The sequence below is a fragment of the Hemitrygon akajei genome, chromosome 22, assembly GCF_048418815.1.
Source record: "Hemitrygon akajei chromosome 22, sHemAka1.3, whole genome shotgun sequence".
NCBI lineage: Eukaryota > Metazoa > Chordata > Chondrichthyes > Myliobatiformes > Dasyatidae > Hemitrygon > Hemitrygon akajei.
The window spans coordinates 34,248,360-34,271,181 of NC_133145.1; the positions used below are offsets into that span (position 1 = coordinate 34,248,360).

General features: G+C 42.3%; 2 protein-coding genes across 2 annotated transcripts in view; one reads left to right on the forward strand and one right to left on the reverse strand.

Moving 5' to 3' along the window:
* ogfod3 (2-oxoglutarate and iron dependent oxygenase domain containing 3) overlaps nucleotides 1-9,930 on the forward strand; it is a 120,854-nt gene extending 110,924 nt beyond the window's left edge. The window contains exon 9 of the mRNA XM_073025971.1: nucleotides 8,916-9,930. Within this exon, the coding sequence (XP_072882072.1) occupies nucleotides 8,916-9,052 (137 nt within the window). The 3' untranslated portion in view covers nucleotides 9,053-9,930. The remainder of the gene's footprint in view (nucleotides 1-8,915) is intronic.
* Nucleotides 1-22,822, reverse strand: part of LOC140714616 (urotensin-2 receptor) — a 51,570-nt gene that overhangs the window by 842 nt on the left and 27,906 nt on the right. The window lies entirely within an intron of this gene.

The window sequence follows — 22,822 nt, forward strand, 5'->3', positions numbered from 1 at the left end:
ATTTTAAAATTGATTTAATTAATTGAATTTAAATTCACTATTTTGGCAGGATTTGTACGTGATCATTAATGTGGTCTTCTGGATTCTAAGTCTCTCGTCTTCTGGATTCTAAGTCTCTCATCCTGATGTACCCAACTCCTCCTACACCCAGTCCCTTAGCACCCTGTTTCTTTCGCATCCTTCTCCCATTCCATCTGGCCCTCGCCCTCACACTCCTTCCCTCTGGATCCCTTTTGCCCACCCCCTAAAGCCACAATATTTCCATCTGCCCTCCCTTCTCCTTTGTCTTGTTACGTACCCTGTAACTGGGTGTCAGACCAGCAAAGATAGAAGAATCCGTTGGAGTCTGATGGTACCAAAAACTAAAGATGTTTATTAATAAACTACACAGTACAGTATCAAAAATGCAAATATACATATAAAACAAGTTAGCAATAATAAACCTAAAAGTGTAGGAACAATAATAAGCAATAATAAACAAGCTCTATCGATGTCTAAGGGTAAATGAATTGTCATAGAAACGTATAAAGTTCAGTTCAGTTCATGCGTGCTGAAGTAGTTATGGTTTTTGTGTTGTAATCATTGGAGAGAGAGAGAGAGAGAGAGCGAGCGAGATGTAACAGCTGCAGCAGGCAAACCTTCTGTTGCTGTCTTATTCCGTCGTATCGTTGTGGTCCTTCAGCTATGACCCATCTGTTCTTCAGCTAGACCGTTCTTCTGTGGTGGACTCGTCACTCTGGCATGAGTGGACACACACACAAGTCCCCAATGGCCCTGCTTTTACACTGATAGTCTTACTGACCGACCTCCTGGTCTGGTCTTCGAAGCCCCCCACCTTTCTTGTGGGTTCCAACACTCAATCAGTGTCCACTGGCATGTCTGAAGGGTGTCTCCCCAGACCTGTCTTTTTATCCCTAATAACGGGGTCTCAGCTATCCATCAACTCTGAATGACTGTGTCTATCAAATCAGGCCACTCCTGCTGTCTCCTCAGGAATGTTAATGAGCAAAGTAAAGTCCTTGTAGTGAAAGGTAAATAATCCAGGAAGAGTCAAAATCCAATAAATCAACAGTCCCTCTCTCCCTCTTATCTGTAGCAGATGTTCCTGCCTCTGTGCTTCATCTCACTCTCTCTCATTAGCAGCATAGCAACAGCAATAGTTCATAGTTCTCGGGGGTGGGGGGGGAATGGTTAACTCTGTACCCCATTTTCCATCAGGTCTGTCCATCACTCATAACAGTCTGGTTCCCTGCTCCACTTCCCGTTCCTATCAGACTCGCATCATCGTCCATCACATCCCAGCTTCTGTTGTTACTTCCACTGTAAGCTCCTCCATCTGCCTGCTATCCCTCCTCATCTGGATCCATCTAGAGCATACCAGCTCTTGCTCTTCTCCTTCCCCTCACCTTTTTATACTGGCCATCCCACCTCCCCCCCCCCCCCCCATCCACTGCTATCATTCAGTGGTCCCCATGGCTAGGGAAACCCCCCTCCCACCACCTCTCCTTCACCGTTCCCCATTCCTGTTTCCCTCTCTCTCCTTACTTCCTTACCTGCCCATCTCCCCCTAGTGTTCCTTTCCCATCCCTTTCTTCCAAGGTCTTCTATCCTCTCCTTTCAGATTCCCTCAACAGCCTCTGCGACATCTCCATTTCTCTGGTGAAGTAGAAGGTGGCTCAGTAATCTGGTTTGGCTTGGAGCATGCACACCAGCTGTCTGTCCAGTAGTGGAAAGACAGGAGAGGACTGCCTAGTCTGCAGCTGACTTTGTGGTTGCTGTTGCGACTCAAGTCCTTGGGGAAGACCTGGCACCGATCTTTTGTCTGATCCCGTTGCTGATTTGGGTTGCCTCCTCAGTCAGGCCTGGGTTTAGGCCCACCCCCATGCACCTCAGTATGTCCTCAGATGGTGAGCACCATTCCAGGCATGGATACGGAGGGGCAAGCCTTGCCAGTGACTGGTTGCCATGTCAAAGTCAAGTCTGTTGTACGCCAGGCAAGGACTGAAACACAACTGCAGATATCCCAGGATCTTGGAACTCCTGAGGGATGTATGGATGTTGCTGAGGGTAAGGACACAGGTGATGGCATACAGAGGCTGGGACTGCACTGTTGCCAGTGTCATCCTCACCATCAGGACCAGGAAGACGATGAGAACCACTTTCCTCCTCGTTATCAAGACATTGGACCCCAGCAACACTACAGTCCTATCCAAATTAGGACCTGGATGCACCCTCCAATAAAATGGCCACTAGATAACAGCCGAAAGGAATTGGAGCAGAGTAGTAGAATAATCCTGTGCCAGGGACCATCTCAAGGACAGGTCAGGGATGACAGAAATTGGTAGAGCGTTGTCAGTGAGTTGCAGGAGAGGAAGGGAGGGGTGAGGTTAGAATGTACAAACAAAAATTCCAGAATTCTCACATGTGAGTGGTGCTCGTGTTGTGGTTTTTACCAGGGAACATGGAGACAGGATCTGTGCACAATGCTCCCATTGTGGTTCTGACCCAGGGATACAGAGGTGGGAACTGTACATGATGCTCCCATTGTGGGTCTGAATCTAGTTTATGGAGGTGGGAACTGTGCACGGCGCTCCCAGTGTTAATGTAACCGAAGGATACAAAGATGAGAGCAGTGCATGGTGCTCCTGGTGTTTGTCTGATCGAACCCTGTCCGGTTATCATGCATTTAAGGTGAGAGGGATGAGTTCACAGGAGATGTGTGGGACACGATTAGTCTTCCTTTTAATTCCCTGATCTTTTGAAAATATACCTCCTCTTTAAATATCCCTAATGGTCTAGCCTCAACATCGCCATGGTGTAAAGAATTCCAGGGTGTCACAATTTTCTACAAAATGTTATTCCTATGCACCTTGGTCTTAAATGGCTTCCCCCTCATCCTTATTATCCTTATAGAGGGATCAGAAGTGGAGAGAGTGAGCAATCTCAAGTTCCTGGGTGTTAATATCTCTGAGGATCTAACCTGGTACCAACATATCAATGCAGCTATAAAGAAGGCAAGACAACAGCTATATTTCATTAGGGGTTTGAGGAGATTTGGAATGTCACTTAAAACAATTGAACATTTCTACAGGTGTACCTCAGAGAGCATTCTAACTGACTGAATCACTGCCTGCACTACTGCACAGGATCGTAGTAAACTGCAGACAGTTGTAAAGTTGGTCAGTTCCATCATCGGCACCAGCCTCCATGTTATCCAAGACATCTTCAAGGAGCAATGCCTCAGAAAGACAGCATCCATCATTAAGGACACCCACTACCCAATAACATGCCCTCTTCTCATTGTTACCATCAGGAAGGAGGTACAGATGCTTGAAGGCACACACTCAATGATTTATAAGCAGATTCTTCCCCTCCACCATCTGATTTCTGATTGGATATTGAAACCATGAACTCTACCTCACTACTTTTCTGTTTTTGCACTACTTATTTAATTTAACTATTTGAGATATATATATAAAATAGTTAACTTGTCATCAACATCATCATCATCCAGTGCCATGAGCTTTGACTGCCATGGCCCACACATTCCTGTTTCGGGTCAAGTGGATCAATTCATTGGTATTCATTTCCAGTTCTCTGGCTGCTGGCTCCATCATCATTTGTCTTTGCCTTCCTCTTGCTTTCTTCCCTTCAGTCTTTCCCATAATTACCGTGCTTTCTAACTCCTCTTTCCTAATCACGTCCAATGAAGTTATGTTGCCTTTTCATGATCTCATACATTATTTCTCTTTTTAGTGCTTGCTCTGTTCATGACATCCTCGTTAGATATTCATTTTATCCATGATATTCTTTGCATCCTCCTCAAAAACCACACCTCTGCTGCAGAGATATACTGTAATTCACAGTCGTTTTTCTATGTTGTCATGTATTGCATTGTACTGCTGCTGCAAAGTTAAAACACTTCACAACATATGCCTGTGATATTAAACCTGATTTTGATTCAAGTTTCTCCCAATAGTGCAAAACATCTCAACGTCTATCTTTTCATGTCCAATCCAGGTCTTAAGCAATTCAATAACATCAACTCTCATATCTTCCAATCTCCCAAGACTAATTTCCATTATTCAGATAACCATTTGTGCTACCTCTTGTATCCCCAAGGATCTGCAATTGTTTCCTCCCCCATCACCTCACATTTATCACAGTTTTTGTTAACAACATTCAAATACAATGCTGATGAAACCAATCTCTGCCACCGTTGCCCTTTTTGATCAGTCAACACGCACAAAATGCTAGAGGACCTCAGTACATTAAGCTGCATCCACAGAGGGAAATAAACACTCAACGTTTTGGGCTGAGATTCTTCATCAGAATTCACCTATATTCTCAAACTGCACCGTCAGCAACATCTAGGTACCCAAAGAGGGCAGCAAGAGAACACCTTATAGGGCAGGAGTGATTGGCAGGTAGGAAATGGTAAATACAGCGGGAATAATTGGCAGGTGCATCAAGAAGGAGTGCTCCCTGGATTATTGCCTTGGCAATAATCATGGAAACATCTAAAGATTCAGAATGTGCTTGAGGGCTGGAAAGTTACAGATGTTATTCCTTGTTGGAAAAAATGTGTTGAAATAAACCCACTAACTGCAGACCAGTTAGTTTAAACTCAGAGGTAAAGAATATTCTAGAAACAGAAATTATGGGCAGAAGTAACAATCACTCAGACGAATTAACTAGAAAAAGCCAGCATTGATTGGTTAAAGACTAATTATGTTTAATTAATCATAGAATTATGTTGCTGAACTAGCGGGGAGAAGTGGAAAATGGTTGATACATACAAAGACATAAAGGTCATAGACTCTCAAAAGCAGGCTGCTTGGCCCACCATTGACTTGAACCATCAAACTGTTCATCAGCTTGTATCCTTCATTTTTTTTTTATGTACTCACATTCTCATCAGCTGCTCCCCCCTTCCAGAATCTACCACTCACCCACACCTTAGGGTCAACTTACAGAAGTGAACTAGCCCCGCACATCATTGTAATATAGGGGGAAACTTAGCAACTCTTCTAACTACTCTAATGTGCTGCCTGCACACTGGCATTTGATAAATTGCCACATGACACATTTGTCATCATGGAATAAAAGGGACTGGTTAGAAAATTGGCTAAATAACAGGAAACAGAGTTGTGGTAAAAGGTAATTTTTTTTGACTGGATTGAGATAATAGAGTGAAGTTAATGCATGGTTGATACAGGGCCGCTACTTTTTTAAAAATGTATATCAATGTCTTGAATTTACAATACAGGCGCCAGTTTCCAAACCTGCACATGTAGGTGTACTGCACTCTAAAGAGTGAGAAATAGACTTCAATAGATTATGGACAGATTGGTAATGTGCACAAATGCAAGACAGATGAATATTAACTTTGCATTTCTCAGCATTTACATTTTGATAAGGGGGAGATGTAAACTATACAGCACAATTCTAAAAGGGGGAGTTGAACAGAGAGATCTGGGCATATATGCACATAGTTCATTAAAAATGGTGAGGCTCCTTGAAACACGTTTATGGGATTGTGTGCCTTACAAAATTAAGGAATACAAAGGCAAGGGATTCAAAATGAAGCTTTGTAATGCACTGGTATTAATGCACTGGTATGATGAAATGTTTTGACTGCCATAGTTCAAGAAAAATGTGTAAAGGCACACTAGATGGTGTAAAGAAGATTTATCAATACAGAGACAATCTGCAGAAGCTGAAGTGGTTCTCGGGAAAAGTGGTTGCCAGGGGATCTGCCAGATATTTATTATCACGAAGACTGGATACAATGAAACTTCTCTCTTTCATGGTCAAGAGCTTATACTGTCATAGAATGTGAGAAAATCGTTTGTTTTATGCAGCCAATGATTAAGTTCGGGATGCACTGCCAGATGCAGTAGTTAGGATAAATCCTATTGTAACATTCAACATTCAAAAGGGAGCTGGGAAGATATCGGAAAGGTAAGAATTCTCAGAGCTCTGGGGAAAAAATAATGGAGTGGAACTAGCTGGTTGCATAGATCAGACTGCTAGGCTGCACAAAGTTGTGGCTTAGGAACAGAACAGGTGGTGAGTCACTTCAATCATCGCTAATCAGTGTGTCTACAATTAACATTATTTTGCAAAGTTCATTCATTCATTCATACCAAATAAGAGAATAACAACTGATTTGTTATTAATCTACAGCAAAGCATGTTAATGCCAATAACACAACAATCTACAATACAACCACGTGAATTACAGCTGTAGTCTCTTTCTCTCCCTCCCTCTTCCTCTTTTTTCTTTCCCCAACACCTTCACTTTGAGTAAATGTTCTTTCTAATCAATTCAATTTTGCATGCTTTTGATGACGTGATTACAATAATATGGAGATACGGTTAGCATATTGTGGTTTTATGTGTATTTTTGGACTTGTCAACAAAATTGTGTTATGGACATCTGCTAAAAATGGAACTTGATGGGACCTGGGACGGCCTGTATAATATTTGTATCTGACAAGTAATTGTGCTTCTTATTTAAAGTATGTGCTTAATTGTATGTTAAGAAAATGACTTGGATCTGTAAAATTAAGCGTGCAGTAAAACTCAGTGGCAGAGCATGTTTTCAAAGAACAAGCTGACAACAGATTGAAATTGATAAATACACTTGCAAGATTTTAACCTGTTGTGATAAGTTACGATGAAGTACCATTAATGGGTATTATATTTTAATGAAGTCAATGAAGAAAATACTACGATTGATTCAATAGAATTTTTTACAGAATGCCTCAGTTGACCTAACTATTGAGTCTGCTTTTGGTGTCGTCATTATTTCCTGAAGTTGCTTAATTCTTCATAAAATGTGCTATGACCTAGAAAGTGATGATATAGAATGTTTGTACTTAAAAGAAATATTTCTGTACATAGTCTATCCCTTTACCCACGGTTTCCCTCATTATTGGCATGAATTTTACTTCAACTTCTCCCACAACTGAGCTCAGCAATTTTTCTTTGGGACTACTGCTATAAATTTGGGAATTGTTCATAGTTTCAGTTCAGGTGTGACATGATAAAAGTTTAAAGTGTGCGTCAAATGAAGGTGGCCTGACCTTATTCTAATTCTTTTCAAATTGCTGACAAATGTTCCAGGCAGGTCATAAACAGAGAAGATAAACTAGACAGTGAACAAGTACTCTCTCGGCTGTGGTTCACATTGCATTTGAGAGTGTTAGGATACAGCCATAGACTCAGTAAGTCATCCAAAAAGTACCTGCCATAGTCAGGAAAAGTTGGTCTTTTAGCTGGAGAGAAGAAAAATAAAAGTGTGACATTGTTGTGAGCTAGGGACAATTTGCATACTCATTTTCTTGAGAATTAGTAATACAGAGTAATTCTAAATCCATGTTCATGCTATCAGGTTGGAGGCTACCTAGACGAAATGTAAGGTGTTGTTCCTCCAGCATAATAATGGCCTAATCACGACAGTGGAGGAAGCCATGGATAGATATTTGGGAAATGGGAATAGGAAGTGGAATTAAGATAGGTGGCACTAGGAGATCCCACTTTTTCTGGCAGATAGAGCTAGCAGTGTAGGTGCATAGTCACAGAATAGATTCAAGACAGTAACCAATAGATTATTGAACATTAAAGGAATTGCAGTCAATGTAGTCAGCATAGCCAAGTGTCTTTAAATATTCTGCACATAGTAAAAATGCAAGAAATTCAGAAATTTCTAACCTCAAATAACACTTAAGTTACATGATAGAAATGAACATTGGAAAGAAAAGAACCTCTTACCATATTGAGCAAATGAAGCATGGGAAAATTCAGCTGTCAGTTTGTGCAGAGCTCAGTTCCAACATAGTCATAGTCACAATGCAGAAACAACCACTTTTGGCCCACTGAGCTTGCACCAGCCATAAGCTCTACTTTTTCACCAAACTGCCCTTTTCTTTTCAAGATTCAATCTCTGTAGTTGGATGCACGAATGGATCATCTGAATGGTTTTGCTGTTGTTTACTGAGGGATAAATATTGACCAGGCTAACCATAGAACTTAGATTTTTTGTGATCTGGGATTATTTTCCATCACTTAAGAGAGAGAGAGGCTTCAGTATCTTAGATAAAGTATGCCAGAAGTACCAACATTATTACAGCAATGTACTGTTGTGTCAAGTTAGATTATGGGCTCAGATTTGGAAGATTATCTCGAACTCATGATTTCTTATTGAGAGGACAGTGCTACACTGAACCAAGAGCATTATTATTCACTGGGAACCAAACTATACTAATTTGAATATACGTATCTGGTTGATTGTCTGCAAAAGGATCACTTTCAGTAGAAACAAATCTATTGCTGTATTTTTGTCTGTTTTCACATATTATAAACAAATGATAACATCCTCTGTAAACATCTTTTCCATAATCAAATCTAAGCAGATAACCGGTAAGAAATGCATTTTTATTTCTTTGTGTGCACATGAAATAATCATATTATGCTTTACAACGTGATGACAGGGGAAAGGAACTGTATTGTGCATTACCTCTTGCTGCATAACGTATTTGGATCACTGCAAATGTAACTTTTGAGTTGTGTCCAGTTACAACTGTGAGAAACTTTCTGCATTGGTTAGAGTGTATGGCTGCTGTGTATCAGTATTTCTACATGATATGTCTAATTGCATCAATTAATGACACACCAAAAGACTACTTGCTTCATGATTTTTGCCTTTGTCTTTCTTTCCATGTATTTAATTATTTTAAGTAACATTATCCATTGTGCTTTGTAAAACTGATTTTTAAATACTCTCTTAATGATAGACAGATATATGTTATAGCAGTCGAAAAACCATCAGAATGGCTTAATTGTAAACACAAATCTTACAGAACTTGAGTCTATGTTAGAGTTCATTTTTGCTCATCTTTCACATCCCAGGTCGAGTTTCATTCTTCACATCTGGCTCGGAAAACCTCCATTACGTGGAAAAGGTGGAGTGGGGCACACGTTATGCCATCACTGTGTCCTTCACATGTGATCCAGCCCATGCCATCAATGATCCTTCATTACCATGAACTGGTTGACAGACCGAAGAGCAGAGGACAAGCATCTTATCCCTGGAAAGTAGTTAATGAAAACACAATAGTAAATCAGTTGTTGATTTTAACTAAATTAGATTATATGATGATTGGTAGCTAAATACCAAGGGAAAAATGAGGTATTGGTTATTGGGCTTTGTTGTCTCATCACTATCAGTATTTCAAGAGTAGTTAATTTAATGGTCGATGATTACTAATGAAGTTCTGAATACATGTTAAAGTATGTTAACTGTTATGTCCTATTTCAGTTCAGAAATTGCATTGCATATGGACTTCCAATTGATCAAATATTCTCACTTTACACTTTAATAACTTTGGGAACCTCACTGATTGGGTATTAAAATTATTAATAGGCTGGCCAAATATTGAAAGTATTAACTAGTTGATGAAATACTTATTAATTAGGTAATAAGATATTCTCAGTATTGAGGGACACAGAGGAAACTGGCTGATCAAGTACCAAACTTCCTAAAAAAAAGAGCAAAAAGAAAACCTGCAGATGCTGGAAATCTGAAATAAAAATAATGAATAATGATCTTGACATGGATCAAGTATTGATGGAGCTGTTATTAGTGTTGCAATTTGGACATATCTAGTTTGTACATTTTACCTTTTATTGAAGCCTGCATGTATTCGGTACAAATCTTGTGCTTTCACAAAATAAGAAATATTCATAATTTTTCATGTTTGTTTACTAAAACTAAAAACAGGTCAACATTGCTTTATTGAGGAGCTTTCAAGATAGCTGTTCCTGGTGCAGAAACTTTCACAATAACCTCTGGCAGTGCCTGTACTTGAATAAATTTGATAAGAGAATCTATGTAAATAAATGATGTGAGCTTTGGGGTTTAAAACATGGCATTGTATCTAGCTTATTCAAACCTTCATCTTTAAGTAATTCTCTCAATTACCTGCTTTCTCAAATAGAGTAAAACAGCTAATAATATGGAAACATCTCATTTCATTCCATTTAATTATTTAACTCTTACAATACTTCATGTTAGGAATGAATGTTTCAATGGCATTGACATAACACTGTATGTTGTGTAATGGGGTTTAGTGTACATATAGCTATAAATCAAATGACTTTCAGTCTATTCTGTTCGAACTGTTGTATTTTCAAATATTTCTCCATTTTGTGCAATTTATTTTGCTGTTTTTTTCCAGGAATGTAATCTTTGATCTCCAAGTGTTACAAATTCTGATAACATGAGCAGAACTTGAGTGCAATACAGTGGCTGTATAAGTGATAACTTTCTTCAAATCCAAAACTGGTCATCCTCAGAGACTGCTGCCGTAAAGGGACAGTATGCACCTACACTGTGTGCTACATAGGTACTCACAACTTAATTTTATTCAATCATTTGAGGACACAAGCTTTCATCCAAAGCTGAATTACAGATCTTTTCTAAACTTGCTTGTTTGAACTCAAAATTCTGACAAGTGAATAAACAAATCTCTCAGACACAATTTAACTCCAACTTTAATACTGCATTTCTAAATCATCTCAATCCAATTGCAACACTTTAATACTAACCTAATACAGTTGAATCACAATGATTTGATATCCAGCATTTTCAAATTTGGAATGGTCATGAAATATGTGTGAATGAACAACTAAATACTGATAAAATTGCACATTAGATAATTGGTCGTTGAAAATTTAAAAAGCAGAGCAAATTTTGGCTCAGTCAACATGGTTTATAAAGGAGAAGCCAAGCTTGACAAATCCAGTAACAATTTTTGAAAATATAACCAGCAAGATAGATTGGGGAACAGTGGATTTAATAGCTGCAATTTCAAAGGCATTTGAAAAACCATCACACAGGGGTAATAACATAGAATGTGAGCCTGGGTTTGGGAAAATATTAATATGGATTGATTAAAGAACAGTAGGTAATAGGAATCAATGGCTTATTACATATATTCCCAATATTTATGCTTTATAGTCATTAATATCTCTGCTTTTATCTTATTTTTTTCCAACTTTTAAAGATGTGTTTAATACTGACACTTCATTCTGTTGCAAGAACTCCTCCCCTTGTGAAAATATCCAACAGGCTGGCATTTGTCCCATGTTTTTTTTTTCCATAGAGGATAACTTTGGGCATGAACACCTTCCAAGCTAAAAATGTCTGGACTTGGCCAATTAACAGTGTTTGGCATTAATGAAAATAAAAGATGCTTTGGGAATTTAAGCACTTAGCTTACACTGAATCCTATCAAACAACAGGCACCATATAAAATGCACCAAGATCAGTTCCACAATAGACTCACTGAGACTGAAAATGAATGCACAGAGAGATGAGAAACTGCTGCACTCTGGTTTTCACTGAAACTTGATTAAACATGGCTGACTCAGTGATTCAACTCGATGTAATGACTCTGCTCTGAGCAGACAGGAACTCTCTTCAGGGAAATCCAGAGGAGATGGAATCTGTGTGTACACTAACAAAGGTTGGTGCACAAGTCTGTCACTGATCTGGGGAAACTGAGCATCTTACAATTATAAGCCTGCTATATTATCTGCTCAAGGAGTTTACTGCTGTGTTCATTACCGCTGTCTACAGTCCCTGAGCATGAATGCCAAGTACCCACTGGGAAATGCTCTACAAAACAAACATCTGGATGGTCTCTTCATAATTGTAGGAGACTTCAATCATATTAATCTGCAAGACATTTTACTCCAATTCCACCAACATATCACCATGGCCACAAAGGAAACAAACAGACTGGACCATGTGTTCTTTTAGTTTATTGTTTTCTTCTTTCTATCTGCACATTCAGAGCTGTGGGGATGCCAGCCGGGATAGCTGAATGTTCCTCTTGCAGGATGTGGCAAGGCAGGGAGACCTCCAGTGTCTCTTGATGACTACAACTGCAAGAAGTATATTTAGCTGCAGCTTCTAACAAACCGCATTAGGGAGTTGGAGCTGGAACTGGATAAACACCGGATCATTCAGGAGGCTGAGGGGGTGATAAACAGGACATATAGAGAGGTAGTTACACCTAGTGTGCAGAGCACAGGAAACTGGGTAAAAGGAGGGTGAAAGGGGTTAAACAACCAGTGTAGAGTATGCCTGTGGCCATCCCCCTCAACACCAAGTATACCATTCTGAATTCTGTTGGGGGTGGGGTGGGGGGTATGTTGGTATGATGGTATGTTGCCATCTATATAAGATAGTATGTTGCCTGCCGGTTGCCAGGGTCTGGGACACCTCAGACTGAGTCCACAGCATTCTTAATTTGGATGTCCATGTAGGTACCAATGATATAGGTAGGAAGAGGGACGAGGTTTGGCAAGTGAGTTCAGAGAATTAGGTGCTAAGTTAGATAACAGGACCTCCAATGTTGTGATCTCAGGATTGCTACCTGTGCCTTGTGCTGTGGAGGTCAGAATTAAGATGATCATACAGTTTAACATGTGGTTAAGGAGATGGTGTAGGAGGGAGGGCTTCAGATTTTTGAATTATTGGCCTCTCTTCCAGGGAAGGTGGAACGTATAAAAGAGATGGTTTGGACCTAAACTAGAAGGGTACCAATATCATAATGGGAAGGTTTGCTAGTACTGCATTGGGAGGTGGGGGGGGGGGGGGTGCAGGTTTAAACTGGAGTTGCAGGTGGCAGCCAGAGTCTCTGAACAGATAGTGGAATGGTTGTGGAGACAGATGTTAAGATTTAAGACAAAGTCAGAAATCAAAAGGTTGAGCATGGTGGGACTAATGTTCTGTGTTGCATATATTTTGATGTAAGAAGTATTGTTGGAAAGGCAAATGAGCTCAGGGTATGGATCAACTCTTGGAATTATGATATTGTATCCGTTAGTGAGACTTGGTTGCGGGATGGGCAGAACTAGAAGTTCAGTATTTGGGGGTTGCATTGTTTTAGGTGTGATAGTATGGAAGCGATTAAAGGAGGAGGGGTGGTGTTACTAATCAGGAAAAATGTCACAGTGGTGTTCAGTTAGGTCAGACTGGAGATCTTGTCCAGTGAGGCTTTATGGACGGAATTGATAAATGGGTGGTCTGTAATATAACCCCATTAACAAGGTATGACCATGTTAATGAGGCTATATTCCAGACCACACATCAGTCCGCAGGATTTAAAGGAACAAATTTGTAAAGAGATCGTTGACTGTTGCAAGAAACATAAAGTTGTTATAGATAGATAGATACTTTATTCATCCCCATGGGGAAATTCAACTTTTTTCCAATGTCCCATACACTTGTTGTAGCAAAACTAATTACATACAATACTTAACTCAGTAAAAAATATGATATGCATCTAAATCACTATCTCAAAAAGCATTAATAATAGCTTTTAAAAAGTTCTTAAGTCCTGGCGGTTGAATTGTAAAGCCTAATGGCATTGGGGAGTATTGACCTCTTCATCCTGTCTGAGGAGCATTGCATCGATAGTAACTGTCGCTGAAACTGCTTCTCTGTCTCTGGATGGTGCTATGTAGAGGATGTTCAGAGTTTTCCATAATTGACCGTAGCCTACTCAGCGCCCTTCGCTCAGCTACCGATGTTAAACTCTCCAGTACTTTGCCCACGACAGAGCCCGCCTTCCTTACCAGCTTATTAAGACGTGAGGCGTCCCTCTTCTTAATGCTTCCTCCCCAACACGCCACCACAAAGAAGAGGGCGCTCTCCACAACTGACCTATAGAACATCTTCAGCATCTCACTACAGACATTGAATGACGCCAACCTTCTAAGGAAGTACAGTCAACTCTGTGCCTTCCTGCACAAGGCATCTGTGTTGGCAGTCCAGTCTAGCTTCTCGTCTAACTGTACTCCCAGATACTTGTAGGTCTTAACCTGCTCCACACATTCTCCATTAATGATCACTGGCTCCATATGATTTTAACTTTCCATGTATTAACTGAGACTCCCATACTATAAAAGCACTAGATGGGATAAAGTTTGTCAAATATGTTCAGGAAAGTTTTCCTTCATCAGTATATGGAAGTCCAGGTAAGTTTCAGATTAGTTAAAACATTTAAGAAGACACTTGGACATGTACTTAGACAGGGAAGGAGTGGGGATATGGGTCTGAAGGAGACAAATGAAATTAAAGATACTGTAGATATTACAGTTGGCTTCCACCAATCAAAGAGCCTATTTCTGTGGTGTACAATTTGGGTGGAGTTAATCTCTTTCCCTTTCCTCCCCAGTTCAATCTATCTCGCTTCCCGTTTGGGTAATGGCATCTTCTTCTCTGCAATTTGCTGATTGTTTTTAAAACTCAGCCCATAGGGTAATGTAATTAGTGGAAACGTACAGAATTCACAACCACTGACATTGGGTTGGGGTTCACTTTAAGAGGCATGTCTGACATGATGAGGTGATTATGTAAAGGACCTTCAGCGTGCTTTGTCTTCAGTTTTTGGTGTTCAATGAATGAGTTGCTACAACTTTTCTGAAACAAATATACCCACGTGTGTAGACTGGACCCAGAAAAGCTGAGTTTGCCAATATGGAAAGACTTGTATGCTGGCCGAAAAGCCCCTGGGTGGTCTGATGGTGGTTACTGCCTATGGGATGATTTCCGATGCCTTAAAGAGGCCATCATCCTCAGTTGTTACCTGGTCCCATCCATCCAGGACTTTTCAGCACATTTAGCTGGAAAGTTAATGTTTTCCAAAGTTGATCTCATTAGAGGCTACTGTTAGGTGTCTGTGTGCTCTGAGGGCATTCCCAAAATGGCTGTGATAACCCCATTGGTCTTTTTGAGTTTCTGCGCCTGCCGTTTCGGTTGAAAAATGCAGTCAAGACTTTGCAATGGCTGATGGACTCTGTATTAAAAGATATTTTCTTTGCTAACCTGGATGACAGACACCAAACAAGCTCTTTCCAATGCGACCCTACTGGTGCACCTGCTCTCCAAATCACCTATAGCCTTTACTACTGACACTTCAGACTATGCTGTAGGTACTGTGCACAAACAGTTGGTCTGAGGCCTGCGGCTGCTCGCCTTCTTCAGCTGGGAGCTCCGTTCCCCCCAAAAGGAAGTACAGATCGTTTGACTGCGAGCTTCTTGGTATCTGTCTGGCTGACCACCATTGTGGCTTTTTCCTAGAGGGTTGCCATTTCACAGCGTTCGCTGAACACAAACCCCTCGTGCACGCAATAGCCAAAATATCAGACCCTTGGTCTGCATGGCAGCAATGTCAACTGGCGCACATCAGAGTTTACGATGGATATACAACATATCAAGGGGAAAAATAATGCTGTGGCTGATTGCCTCTCACAGCCAGCTGTTGAGTCTAATCATATAAAGGCTGACTATGTCCACATGGCCGTTGACCAAGCTACTGACCCAGGGGTTCAGGTTTACCAAACAGCAGCCACAGGCCTGTGAATGGTTGACATTAAGTACAGGGAAGGTGGGGTTTCTCTCCTGTGTGATGTCTCAATTGGTCGCCCTTGCCTCATAGTGCCTACAGACTGCAGGCCGACTGCTTTTGACTGGTCTCTTGCATCCAGGTTGGAAGTCCTCACAGAAATTGGTTTGCACTAAAGTTTGTGTGACACGGCTTTAGTAAAGACATGCATGATTGGACTGCAGCCTGTGTGGAGTGCCAGCTGATAAATATTAACTGTCCTGACCAGGCATCATTGGCTTCTTTTGAGGTTGCTGAGCAAAGGTTTGACCATGTCAATGTGGACCTTGTTGGTCTTCTTCTCTCCCATAGTTTCATCCACCTCCTTATCATGGTGGACCACACCAGCAGGTGGCCAGAGGTCATCCCTCTAGCATCGACAGTCACCGTAGACGTGGCACGGGCATTCATCAGCACCTGGGTTACTCGTTTTGGCTCCCCATCTGATATTTCATCTGACTGCAGCCCCCGGTTCATAAGAGACCTCTGGGCCGTGATAGCCCAGAGCCTTGACATTGGGCTACATCACACCACAGCATATCACCGCAGAACAAAGACGTATGTGAGTGGTTTCACCACTCCTTAAAGACTGCTCTGAGGGCTTCCCTGACAGATGAGTGCTGGTATGATCATCTCCTGTGGATCCCCCTCTGTTGCAAAACAGAACCTGCAGTCGTCTACTGCTGAATTGGAATACAGGCAGCCGTACAAGTACCAGGAAATTTTATTCCTGATGCCATGACCCACTGGTTGGCCTCTCAACAGCATCCCACCCTCCTCAGTAAATTCAATTCCCTTGCACCAATTCCTACCTCCCATCATGGCGTACAGCACTCTTGGGTTCTTGTTGACCTATTTTCCTGTCCTGGTTGTTTTCACCTGCTGATGCACACCAGCATCTCCAACTGCCACCTTACGATGGCCCGTTCCAAGTTTTGGAACGGAAAGAGAAGACTTTTATCATAGATAAGAGGGCTAAGTCTAAATGTGTTTCAGTGGATTGCCTTAACCCGGCTCACCAAGATTTAGAGAACTCTGCTACCACACCCCTGCCATCACGTCATGACCATCAGTGTGTCGACACACCTCTGGATGAGCCAGAGGCACTTGCAGTTCCTCCACCCTTGGGACACAGGACTCAAGCCAGGCTCAGCTTGGGACAGGCTCACATTGCTAGTTTTAGTGAATACTGCGGGGTGGGGTGGGGGGCGCTGGCGTAGGGTAATGTAATTGGTGTAAATGTACATAATTCACAAATGCAAACATTGGAATAGGGTTCACTTTAAGAGGCAGGTCCGACATGAAGTAATTACATAAAGGACTTTTAGCGCACTTTATGTTCTGTTTTCATTGTTGAAGAAATGAGTTACTGCGGCTTTTCGGAAACGTAAAATATCTCCACTGTTTTATTTGTAAACTCCTACAAGCCAATGTCTTCTCTTATATGATCATATCAACATATTAATTCGGAGCAGGAATGGGCAACTTGCTATCTCAATACCATTCAATAAAATCATGGATATTTAAGTTCATCTCTGCATTCCCCTCATTTTTTACCTCCTTACTTATTAAAAATATTTAAAGACTCTGGTTCCACCTCTCTGACAGAAAATATTGTTGCAATTGCATCATTTTTTTAAATCATTGACTGCTAGTTCTAGGATCTCCCAAAGAAAGAAACATCCTCTCCACATCAACCCAGCAAAGACCTCTCAGAACCTTATACATATCAACCAAGTCACTTCTGCCTCTTCTAGACTCCGGGGGCTCCATGCCAAGCTTGTCCAAACTTTTATTAAGGCAATTTAGTCTTGTAAACTGCTAAGACGTTTCCAACAAATTTACACCTTCTTTTGGTTAAGGAGGCTGTCACTATCCACTATACTCTGCTGAGTTCTTATCAGTGTCCTGTATAACTTTTATGTTCAATACATCTCTCAGTAGATGTTAATTAGTTAGCTTTCCTAATCACTTGCTGAAACTGCATTTTAGCCTTTTGTGAATCAAGAAATTAAAATATCTCAGAGCTTTGCAATCATTTAGATATTATAAATTGACATGTTCCATGCTTTGTTTCATTTACCAAATCTTTGCCCCAAACCTTAACCAATACAACTTTGTAGCCAATTTATGGCCTCTTCACAGCTTATGTTCCTATAGTCCTTCGTTAGCAGTGCCAGCTATACTTCCAGACACCTTTTTTATAAATTATAAAATGTTGGGCCCAAAACCAATCCCTGTGGTGCTCTATCCCTTTGATCTTGCCAGAGAGAAACAAAAGGTGTACATTGCATGTTACTTGAAAAGAAAATTCATCAAACCTAATTATTTTTCTGTAAATCAAATGGGCTTTACCTTAAACTCTTGATTTTATTCTGTACTTTTTTAACATCTCTAACTATAGCTATGACAGATGCAAAGCTAATGAGCTGGTAATTTCCTTCTTTCATAAATGTAAGTTTTTTTTAAAAAACAACTGGGGGTTTTTAGTTTAGACGATCCAGATGGGAAAATGGAGTCATGCAGACCTAAACACCTGTCTTTGGTTAAAAATTATGCAGCAGACTGATCTTGTGTGATTATTATTGTTAAGCAAAGGACAAAGGAAGACTAGCAGCAATCTTAATTATCCATGGATGAAAGATGATTACACTTTATGTGCATGCACTTTAATCAATTCAAAATTATATTGCATGTGCTGACCTTTTAACAATCTGTAAAATGGCTCAAATTATTAGTGTGTAGAATCAATAAATCTCTATTTCAGAGTTTCCACACACTACTCATTACGTGAGGCTGTATCCTTTCTGCAAGGAGATAACACTGTCCATCTAAAACATGGGACGTACGGAAATCAAAAGCCAAGAATTGTGGTTTGTTGCTAATCAATAAACCATGAAATTGAACAAAGCATGAAAAAAAAATGTGACTCAAAAAGAGTAGCCTTATGATCTGTGTATAAACGTCCTGATTTTGAGACCGAACAGGTGTAATTCAAAGTGATGCCTTACTCCACAATTCTTCTTTGGTACATGGTATATTTTATACAATTGTTAGTTTTTCATAAAAATCATCTGGATATAAAATATACAAGTTGTATACATGAACAAGAAAAATAAAGTGCCTTAATAATTACTAACCAGTGGCTTAGACATCCACCATTATGAAGTTTTGAGAGGTTGGTCAGCTCTAGCCTCCCAGACAACCTCGATCCACTGCAATTGGCCCTCCACTGAAAGACATCCACAATCATCTCATCTCTGTCTGGCCCTACACTCATCTCTGTAGCACCTGGACTGTAAAGATGCTTATGTTTGTTGTTGTTTATTGACTACAGCTCTGCCTTCAAAATTGTAATTTAAGCAAACTCATCTCCAAACTCCTAGACTTGGAGCTCAACACATCCTTTTGCAACAGGAACCGTTGACTTCATGATCAACAGACCACGATCAACACTCAGGCCACACACACTGCTGCACTCTTAAGATCCCTGCACTACTCTCTATACACTACTGATTGCAATGCTAGATTCTGCTCTAACTCCATCTACAAATTTGCAAAGGATACCACATTGGTGGGCCAATATTTTTAAAAGAAGATGAATCAAAGAACAGGAAGGAAATAGCTTGTGGCATGTTGTCATGACAATAACCTGTCCCTTAATGTCAACGAAACAAAAGAGCTGGTTGTGGACTTCAGGAAGGAAGGTGGTGTACGCTTTCCAGTTCACATTGAACAGATCACACTGGTAAACCATGGCAATATTCTGCAATCTACTGTCAGGTTCCGGTCCGGTCCGGAATCCGCATTCCGGTTCTCGATCCGGTCCGAGGGCTTCGGACTCTGGGTCCTGCAGTTGCCCTTCCCGTCACCCGTGAACTAGTTAGGACCCTCCTGGCTCAAGGAGGCACACCTGTGACTCATTGAGCTGCAGATGCTTATAAGGGGCCTTGGGACTGGGACCAGGTGGTGGTCGTTTTGTTCTGTTTCCTGTTTCTCCGCCAGCTCCGAACTCTTCTCTGCATTCTGTTATCCTGTCCGGGCTCAGATCTACTCCTCATCATGCTTCTCTGCCCCGTACCAGGACTGCCAGGTTGGTCCGCTCCCCCACCTTTCTTCCCATGCGCTGGTCCCGCTTCTCCGCTCGTTTGTTTTGTTCACGCGGTCGCGCTGTCAGCCGGCCTTTCCCGATTTTCTTGCTATCATGGCTGTTGTGTTGGTCACCCTAGACCTATGCCCGTTCCTACCCCTTGCCTCCGTCGGGCAGCTCCGGCCGACCTGCCGCTGCCCGGCGGTGGTTCTGCCCGTTCCTACCCCTTGCCTCCGTCGGGCAGGCCCGGCCCGTCTGCCGCTGCCCGGCGGTGGTTCTGCCCGTTCCTACCCCTTGCCTCCGTCGGGCGGGTCTGGCCGACCTGCCGCTGTCCGGCGGTGGTTCTGCCCGTTCCTATCCCTTGCCTCCGTCGGGCAGGCCCGGCCCGTCTGCCGCTGCCCGGCGGGGGTTTTGCCCCGTCCTCTTCCGCCCGAACCCTGGGATTGTGCCCCGCACCCACTTAGGGGTCCGCGTTGTGCCCAGGCCTCCGGTGTTTCCGCCTGGGAGGCGGCCCTACCCGGGACATATGCGGCCCGCCCAGGGAGGGCTCTCCTCTGCCCCGTCCTCCTCTTCCACCCGAACTCTGGGATTGTGCCCCGCACCCACCTAGGGGTTTGCGTCTTGCCCAGGCCTCTGGTGTTTCCGCCTGGGAGGTGGCCCTACCCGGGATATATGCAGCCCGCCCAGGGAGGGCTCTCCGCCAGCTTATCTAGCCACCTAGACCTGTCTGCCTGCCTGCCTGAACCCCGGGGACCTGTCTGCCTGCCTGCCTGAACCCCGGGAGCCTGTCTACCTGAACTCGAACTCAGGGAGCCCACCCCGCTCTGCCTGCCTGAACTCCGGGAGCCCGCTCCGCTCTGCCTGCCTGAACCCCGGGAGCCTGTCTACCTGAACTCGAACTCAGGGAGCCCGCCCTGCTCTGCCTGCCTGAACTCCGGGAGCCCACTCCGCTCTGCCTGCCTGAACTCCGGGAGCCCGCTCCACTCTGCCTGCCCGACACTCTATCTACCTGAACCCCAGCTCTACGCTTAAATGCCATGGCATCCCTACCTGTCCTCCCACTAGTACTTCAGTGTCTGCGTCCTGCACTTGGGTCCATCCGGCCCCGTTCCTGACATCTACATACAATACTTCTAAATATACCTTTTCTGAATTACTCTCACTGCAATCTGCAGCATTCGATTTCCCATTAAGCAATGTAGTTCTAAGTCATCCTAATGAACTACAGATTTCACAATCTTCTGAATGTCTCGGTGGACACAGCGACGCTAGAGGAAGGGACTCAAGCCAGGCTGAAACACAGAGGAATGAGACTGCTCTACCGAGCATTCCGTTAGCAAATATTCAAAGCTGGAGAACAAAATTGAGGACATCAGGGCAAGATTGCTGTATCATAAGGAAATGAGAATTTTTTGTCGTCTATGTTTGATTTAGACATGCCTTATTCCCAGTATGCCACATACAGTGATTAGATCCGACGGCTTCTCAAATCACAGGATGGACCAAACTGCTGATGTGGAAAAAGCAAAAGTGGTACTCCAATGTGGCGGTTTTGTCGAACTCGTGCTCCCCCGATCTTGAACACCTAACAATTAAATGCCATACATTCTGTTTATCTAGGAAGTTCACCTCTATATCCTCATCAGAGTTTACATACCACCACCAGCCAACTATAACCAAGCACTTGATATAGAGTTACTATATGATGCCATCTCCAAACAAGAAACAGCCCATCCTGATGCATTTCAAATTATATTCAAGGGCTTCATCCAGGCCTGTTTGAAGAAGTCCCTGCCCAATTACCATCAGTATATAACCTGTTGCGCCATTGGTCCTAACATATGAGACCACTGCTATACTAACATAACGAATGCCCCTACCATTCCATGCCCAGACTGAATTTCAGAAATCTGATCACTTGACTGTCCTTCTCCAACCTGCATACAGGCAAAGATTAAAGGGCAAAGCTTCAGAGATTAGGACAAGGATGTGGTCATGTGAGGCGGAGGAGTGGCTATGGGATTGCTTTGGGTCAATGGACTGGGCCGTGTTCAAGGAGTAATCTGCGGATCATGGATCATGGACTTTATAAAAATAGTTGTAGCTAAGTGTGCCCTCACAAAATCATTCAAAGTCTTCCCCCAATTAGAAGCCTTGGATGAAAAATAAGATCCGCTGTCCGCTGTGGGCAAGATCAGAGGCAATCAACAGGGTGACAAAGGAAATTACAAGAGGTCCAGGTAAAGTCTCCAGAAATCTGTGGAATTCATTGACACAGGTGGCTGTGGAGGCCAAGTCATTGGGTATATTCAAGGCAAAGATGAATAGATTCTTGATTAGTCAGGTGCATGAAGGGATCTGGGGGGAATCCAGGAAATTGAGGCTGAGGCTAGATAAGCTATGATGAAATGGTGGAGCAGACTCGATGGGCGAAATGGTCTAAATTATCTCACAAGTGAAGTGGCAATTCCAGGCTAAACTTGAAACAATGGAAGATGCTCGACAGTTATGTCAGGGCCTGAATGCTATCACCTCTTTTAATCAGTAGAATCAAGCAACATAAGGAATAACAGGGCTTCACTTCCAAATGAATGCAATGGCATCTATGCTCACTTTGACCATCAAACCTTGGAAAACCATCACAAACTCCCACAGCCCCCACTAATCCTGTGATTTCAGTCTCTGAAGCTGACGTGTGAACAGCCTTCAGGAGGGTGAACCCACGTAAAGCATCCGGTTCAGACAGGGTACCTGGGCAAGTACTAAAGACCTGTGCTGATCAACTGGCTGGAATGTACACTGAGATCTTTAACCATTCCCTTCGGCAGTCTGAGATACCCACCTGCTTCAGGCGGGCTTCAATTTTACCGGTGCCCATGAAGAGCATGGTAACTTGCCTTAATGGTTATAATCCAGTAGCACTTACATATACAGTGATGAAATGTTTTGAGAGGTCAATGATGAAACATATCAACACCCACCTGAGAAGTCACTTGGATCCGCTCTAATTTGCCTACTGGTGCAACAGGTCTACAGCAGATACCATTTCATTGGCTTTTCACTCAACTCTGTAACATCTTGACAACAAAGATGCATATAACAGAATGCTCTTTATTGACTACAGCTTGGCATTCAATAACATTATCCCATCAAAACTAATCAATAAGCTTCAAGACCTTTGCCTCAATATCTCCCTGTGCAACTGGATCCTCAATCTCTTCACTTGCGTACTTCTGTCAGTATGGATGGCAACAGCATCTCTTCTGCAA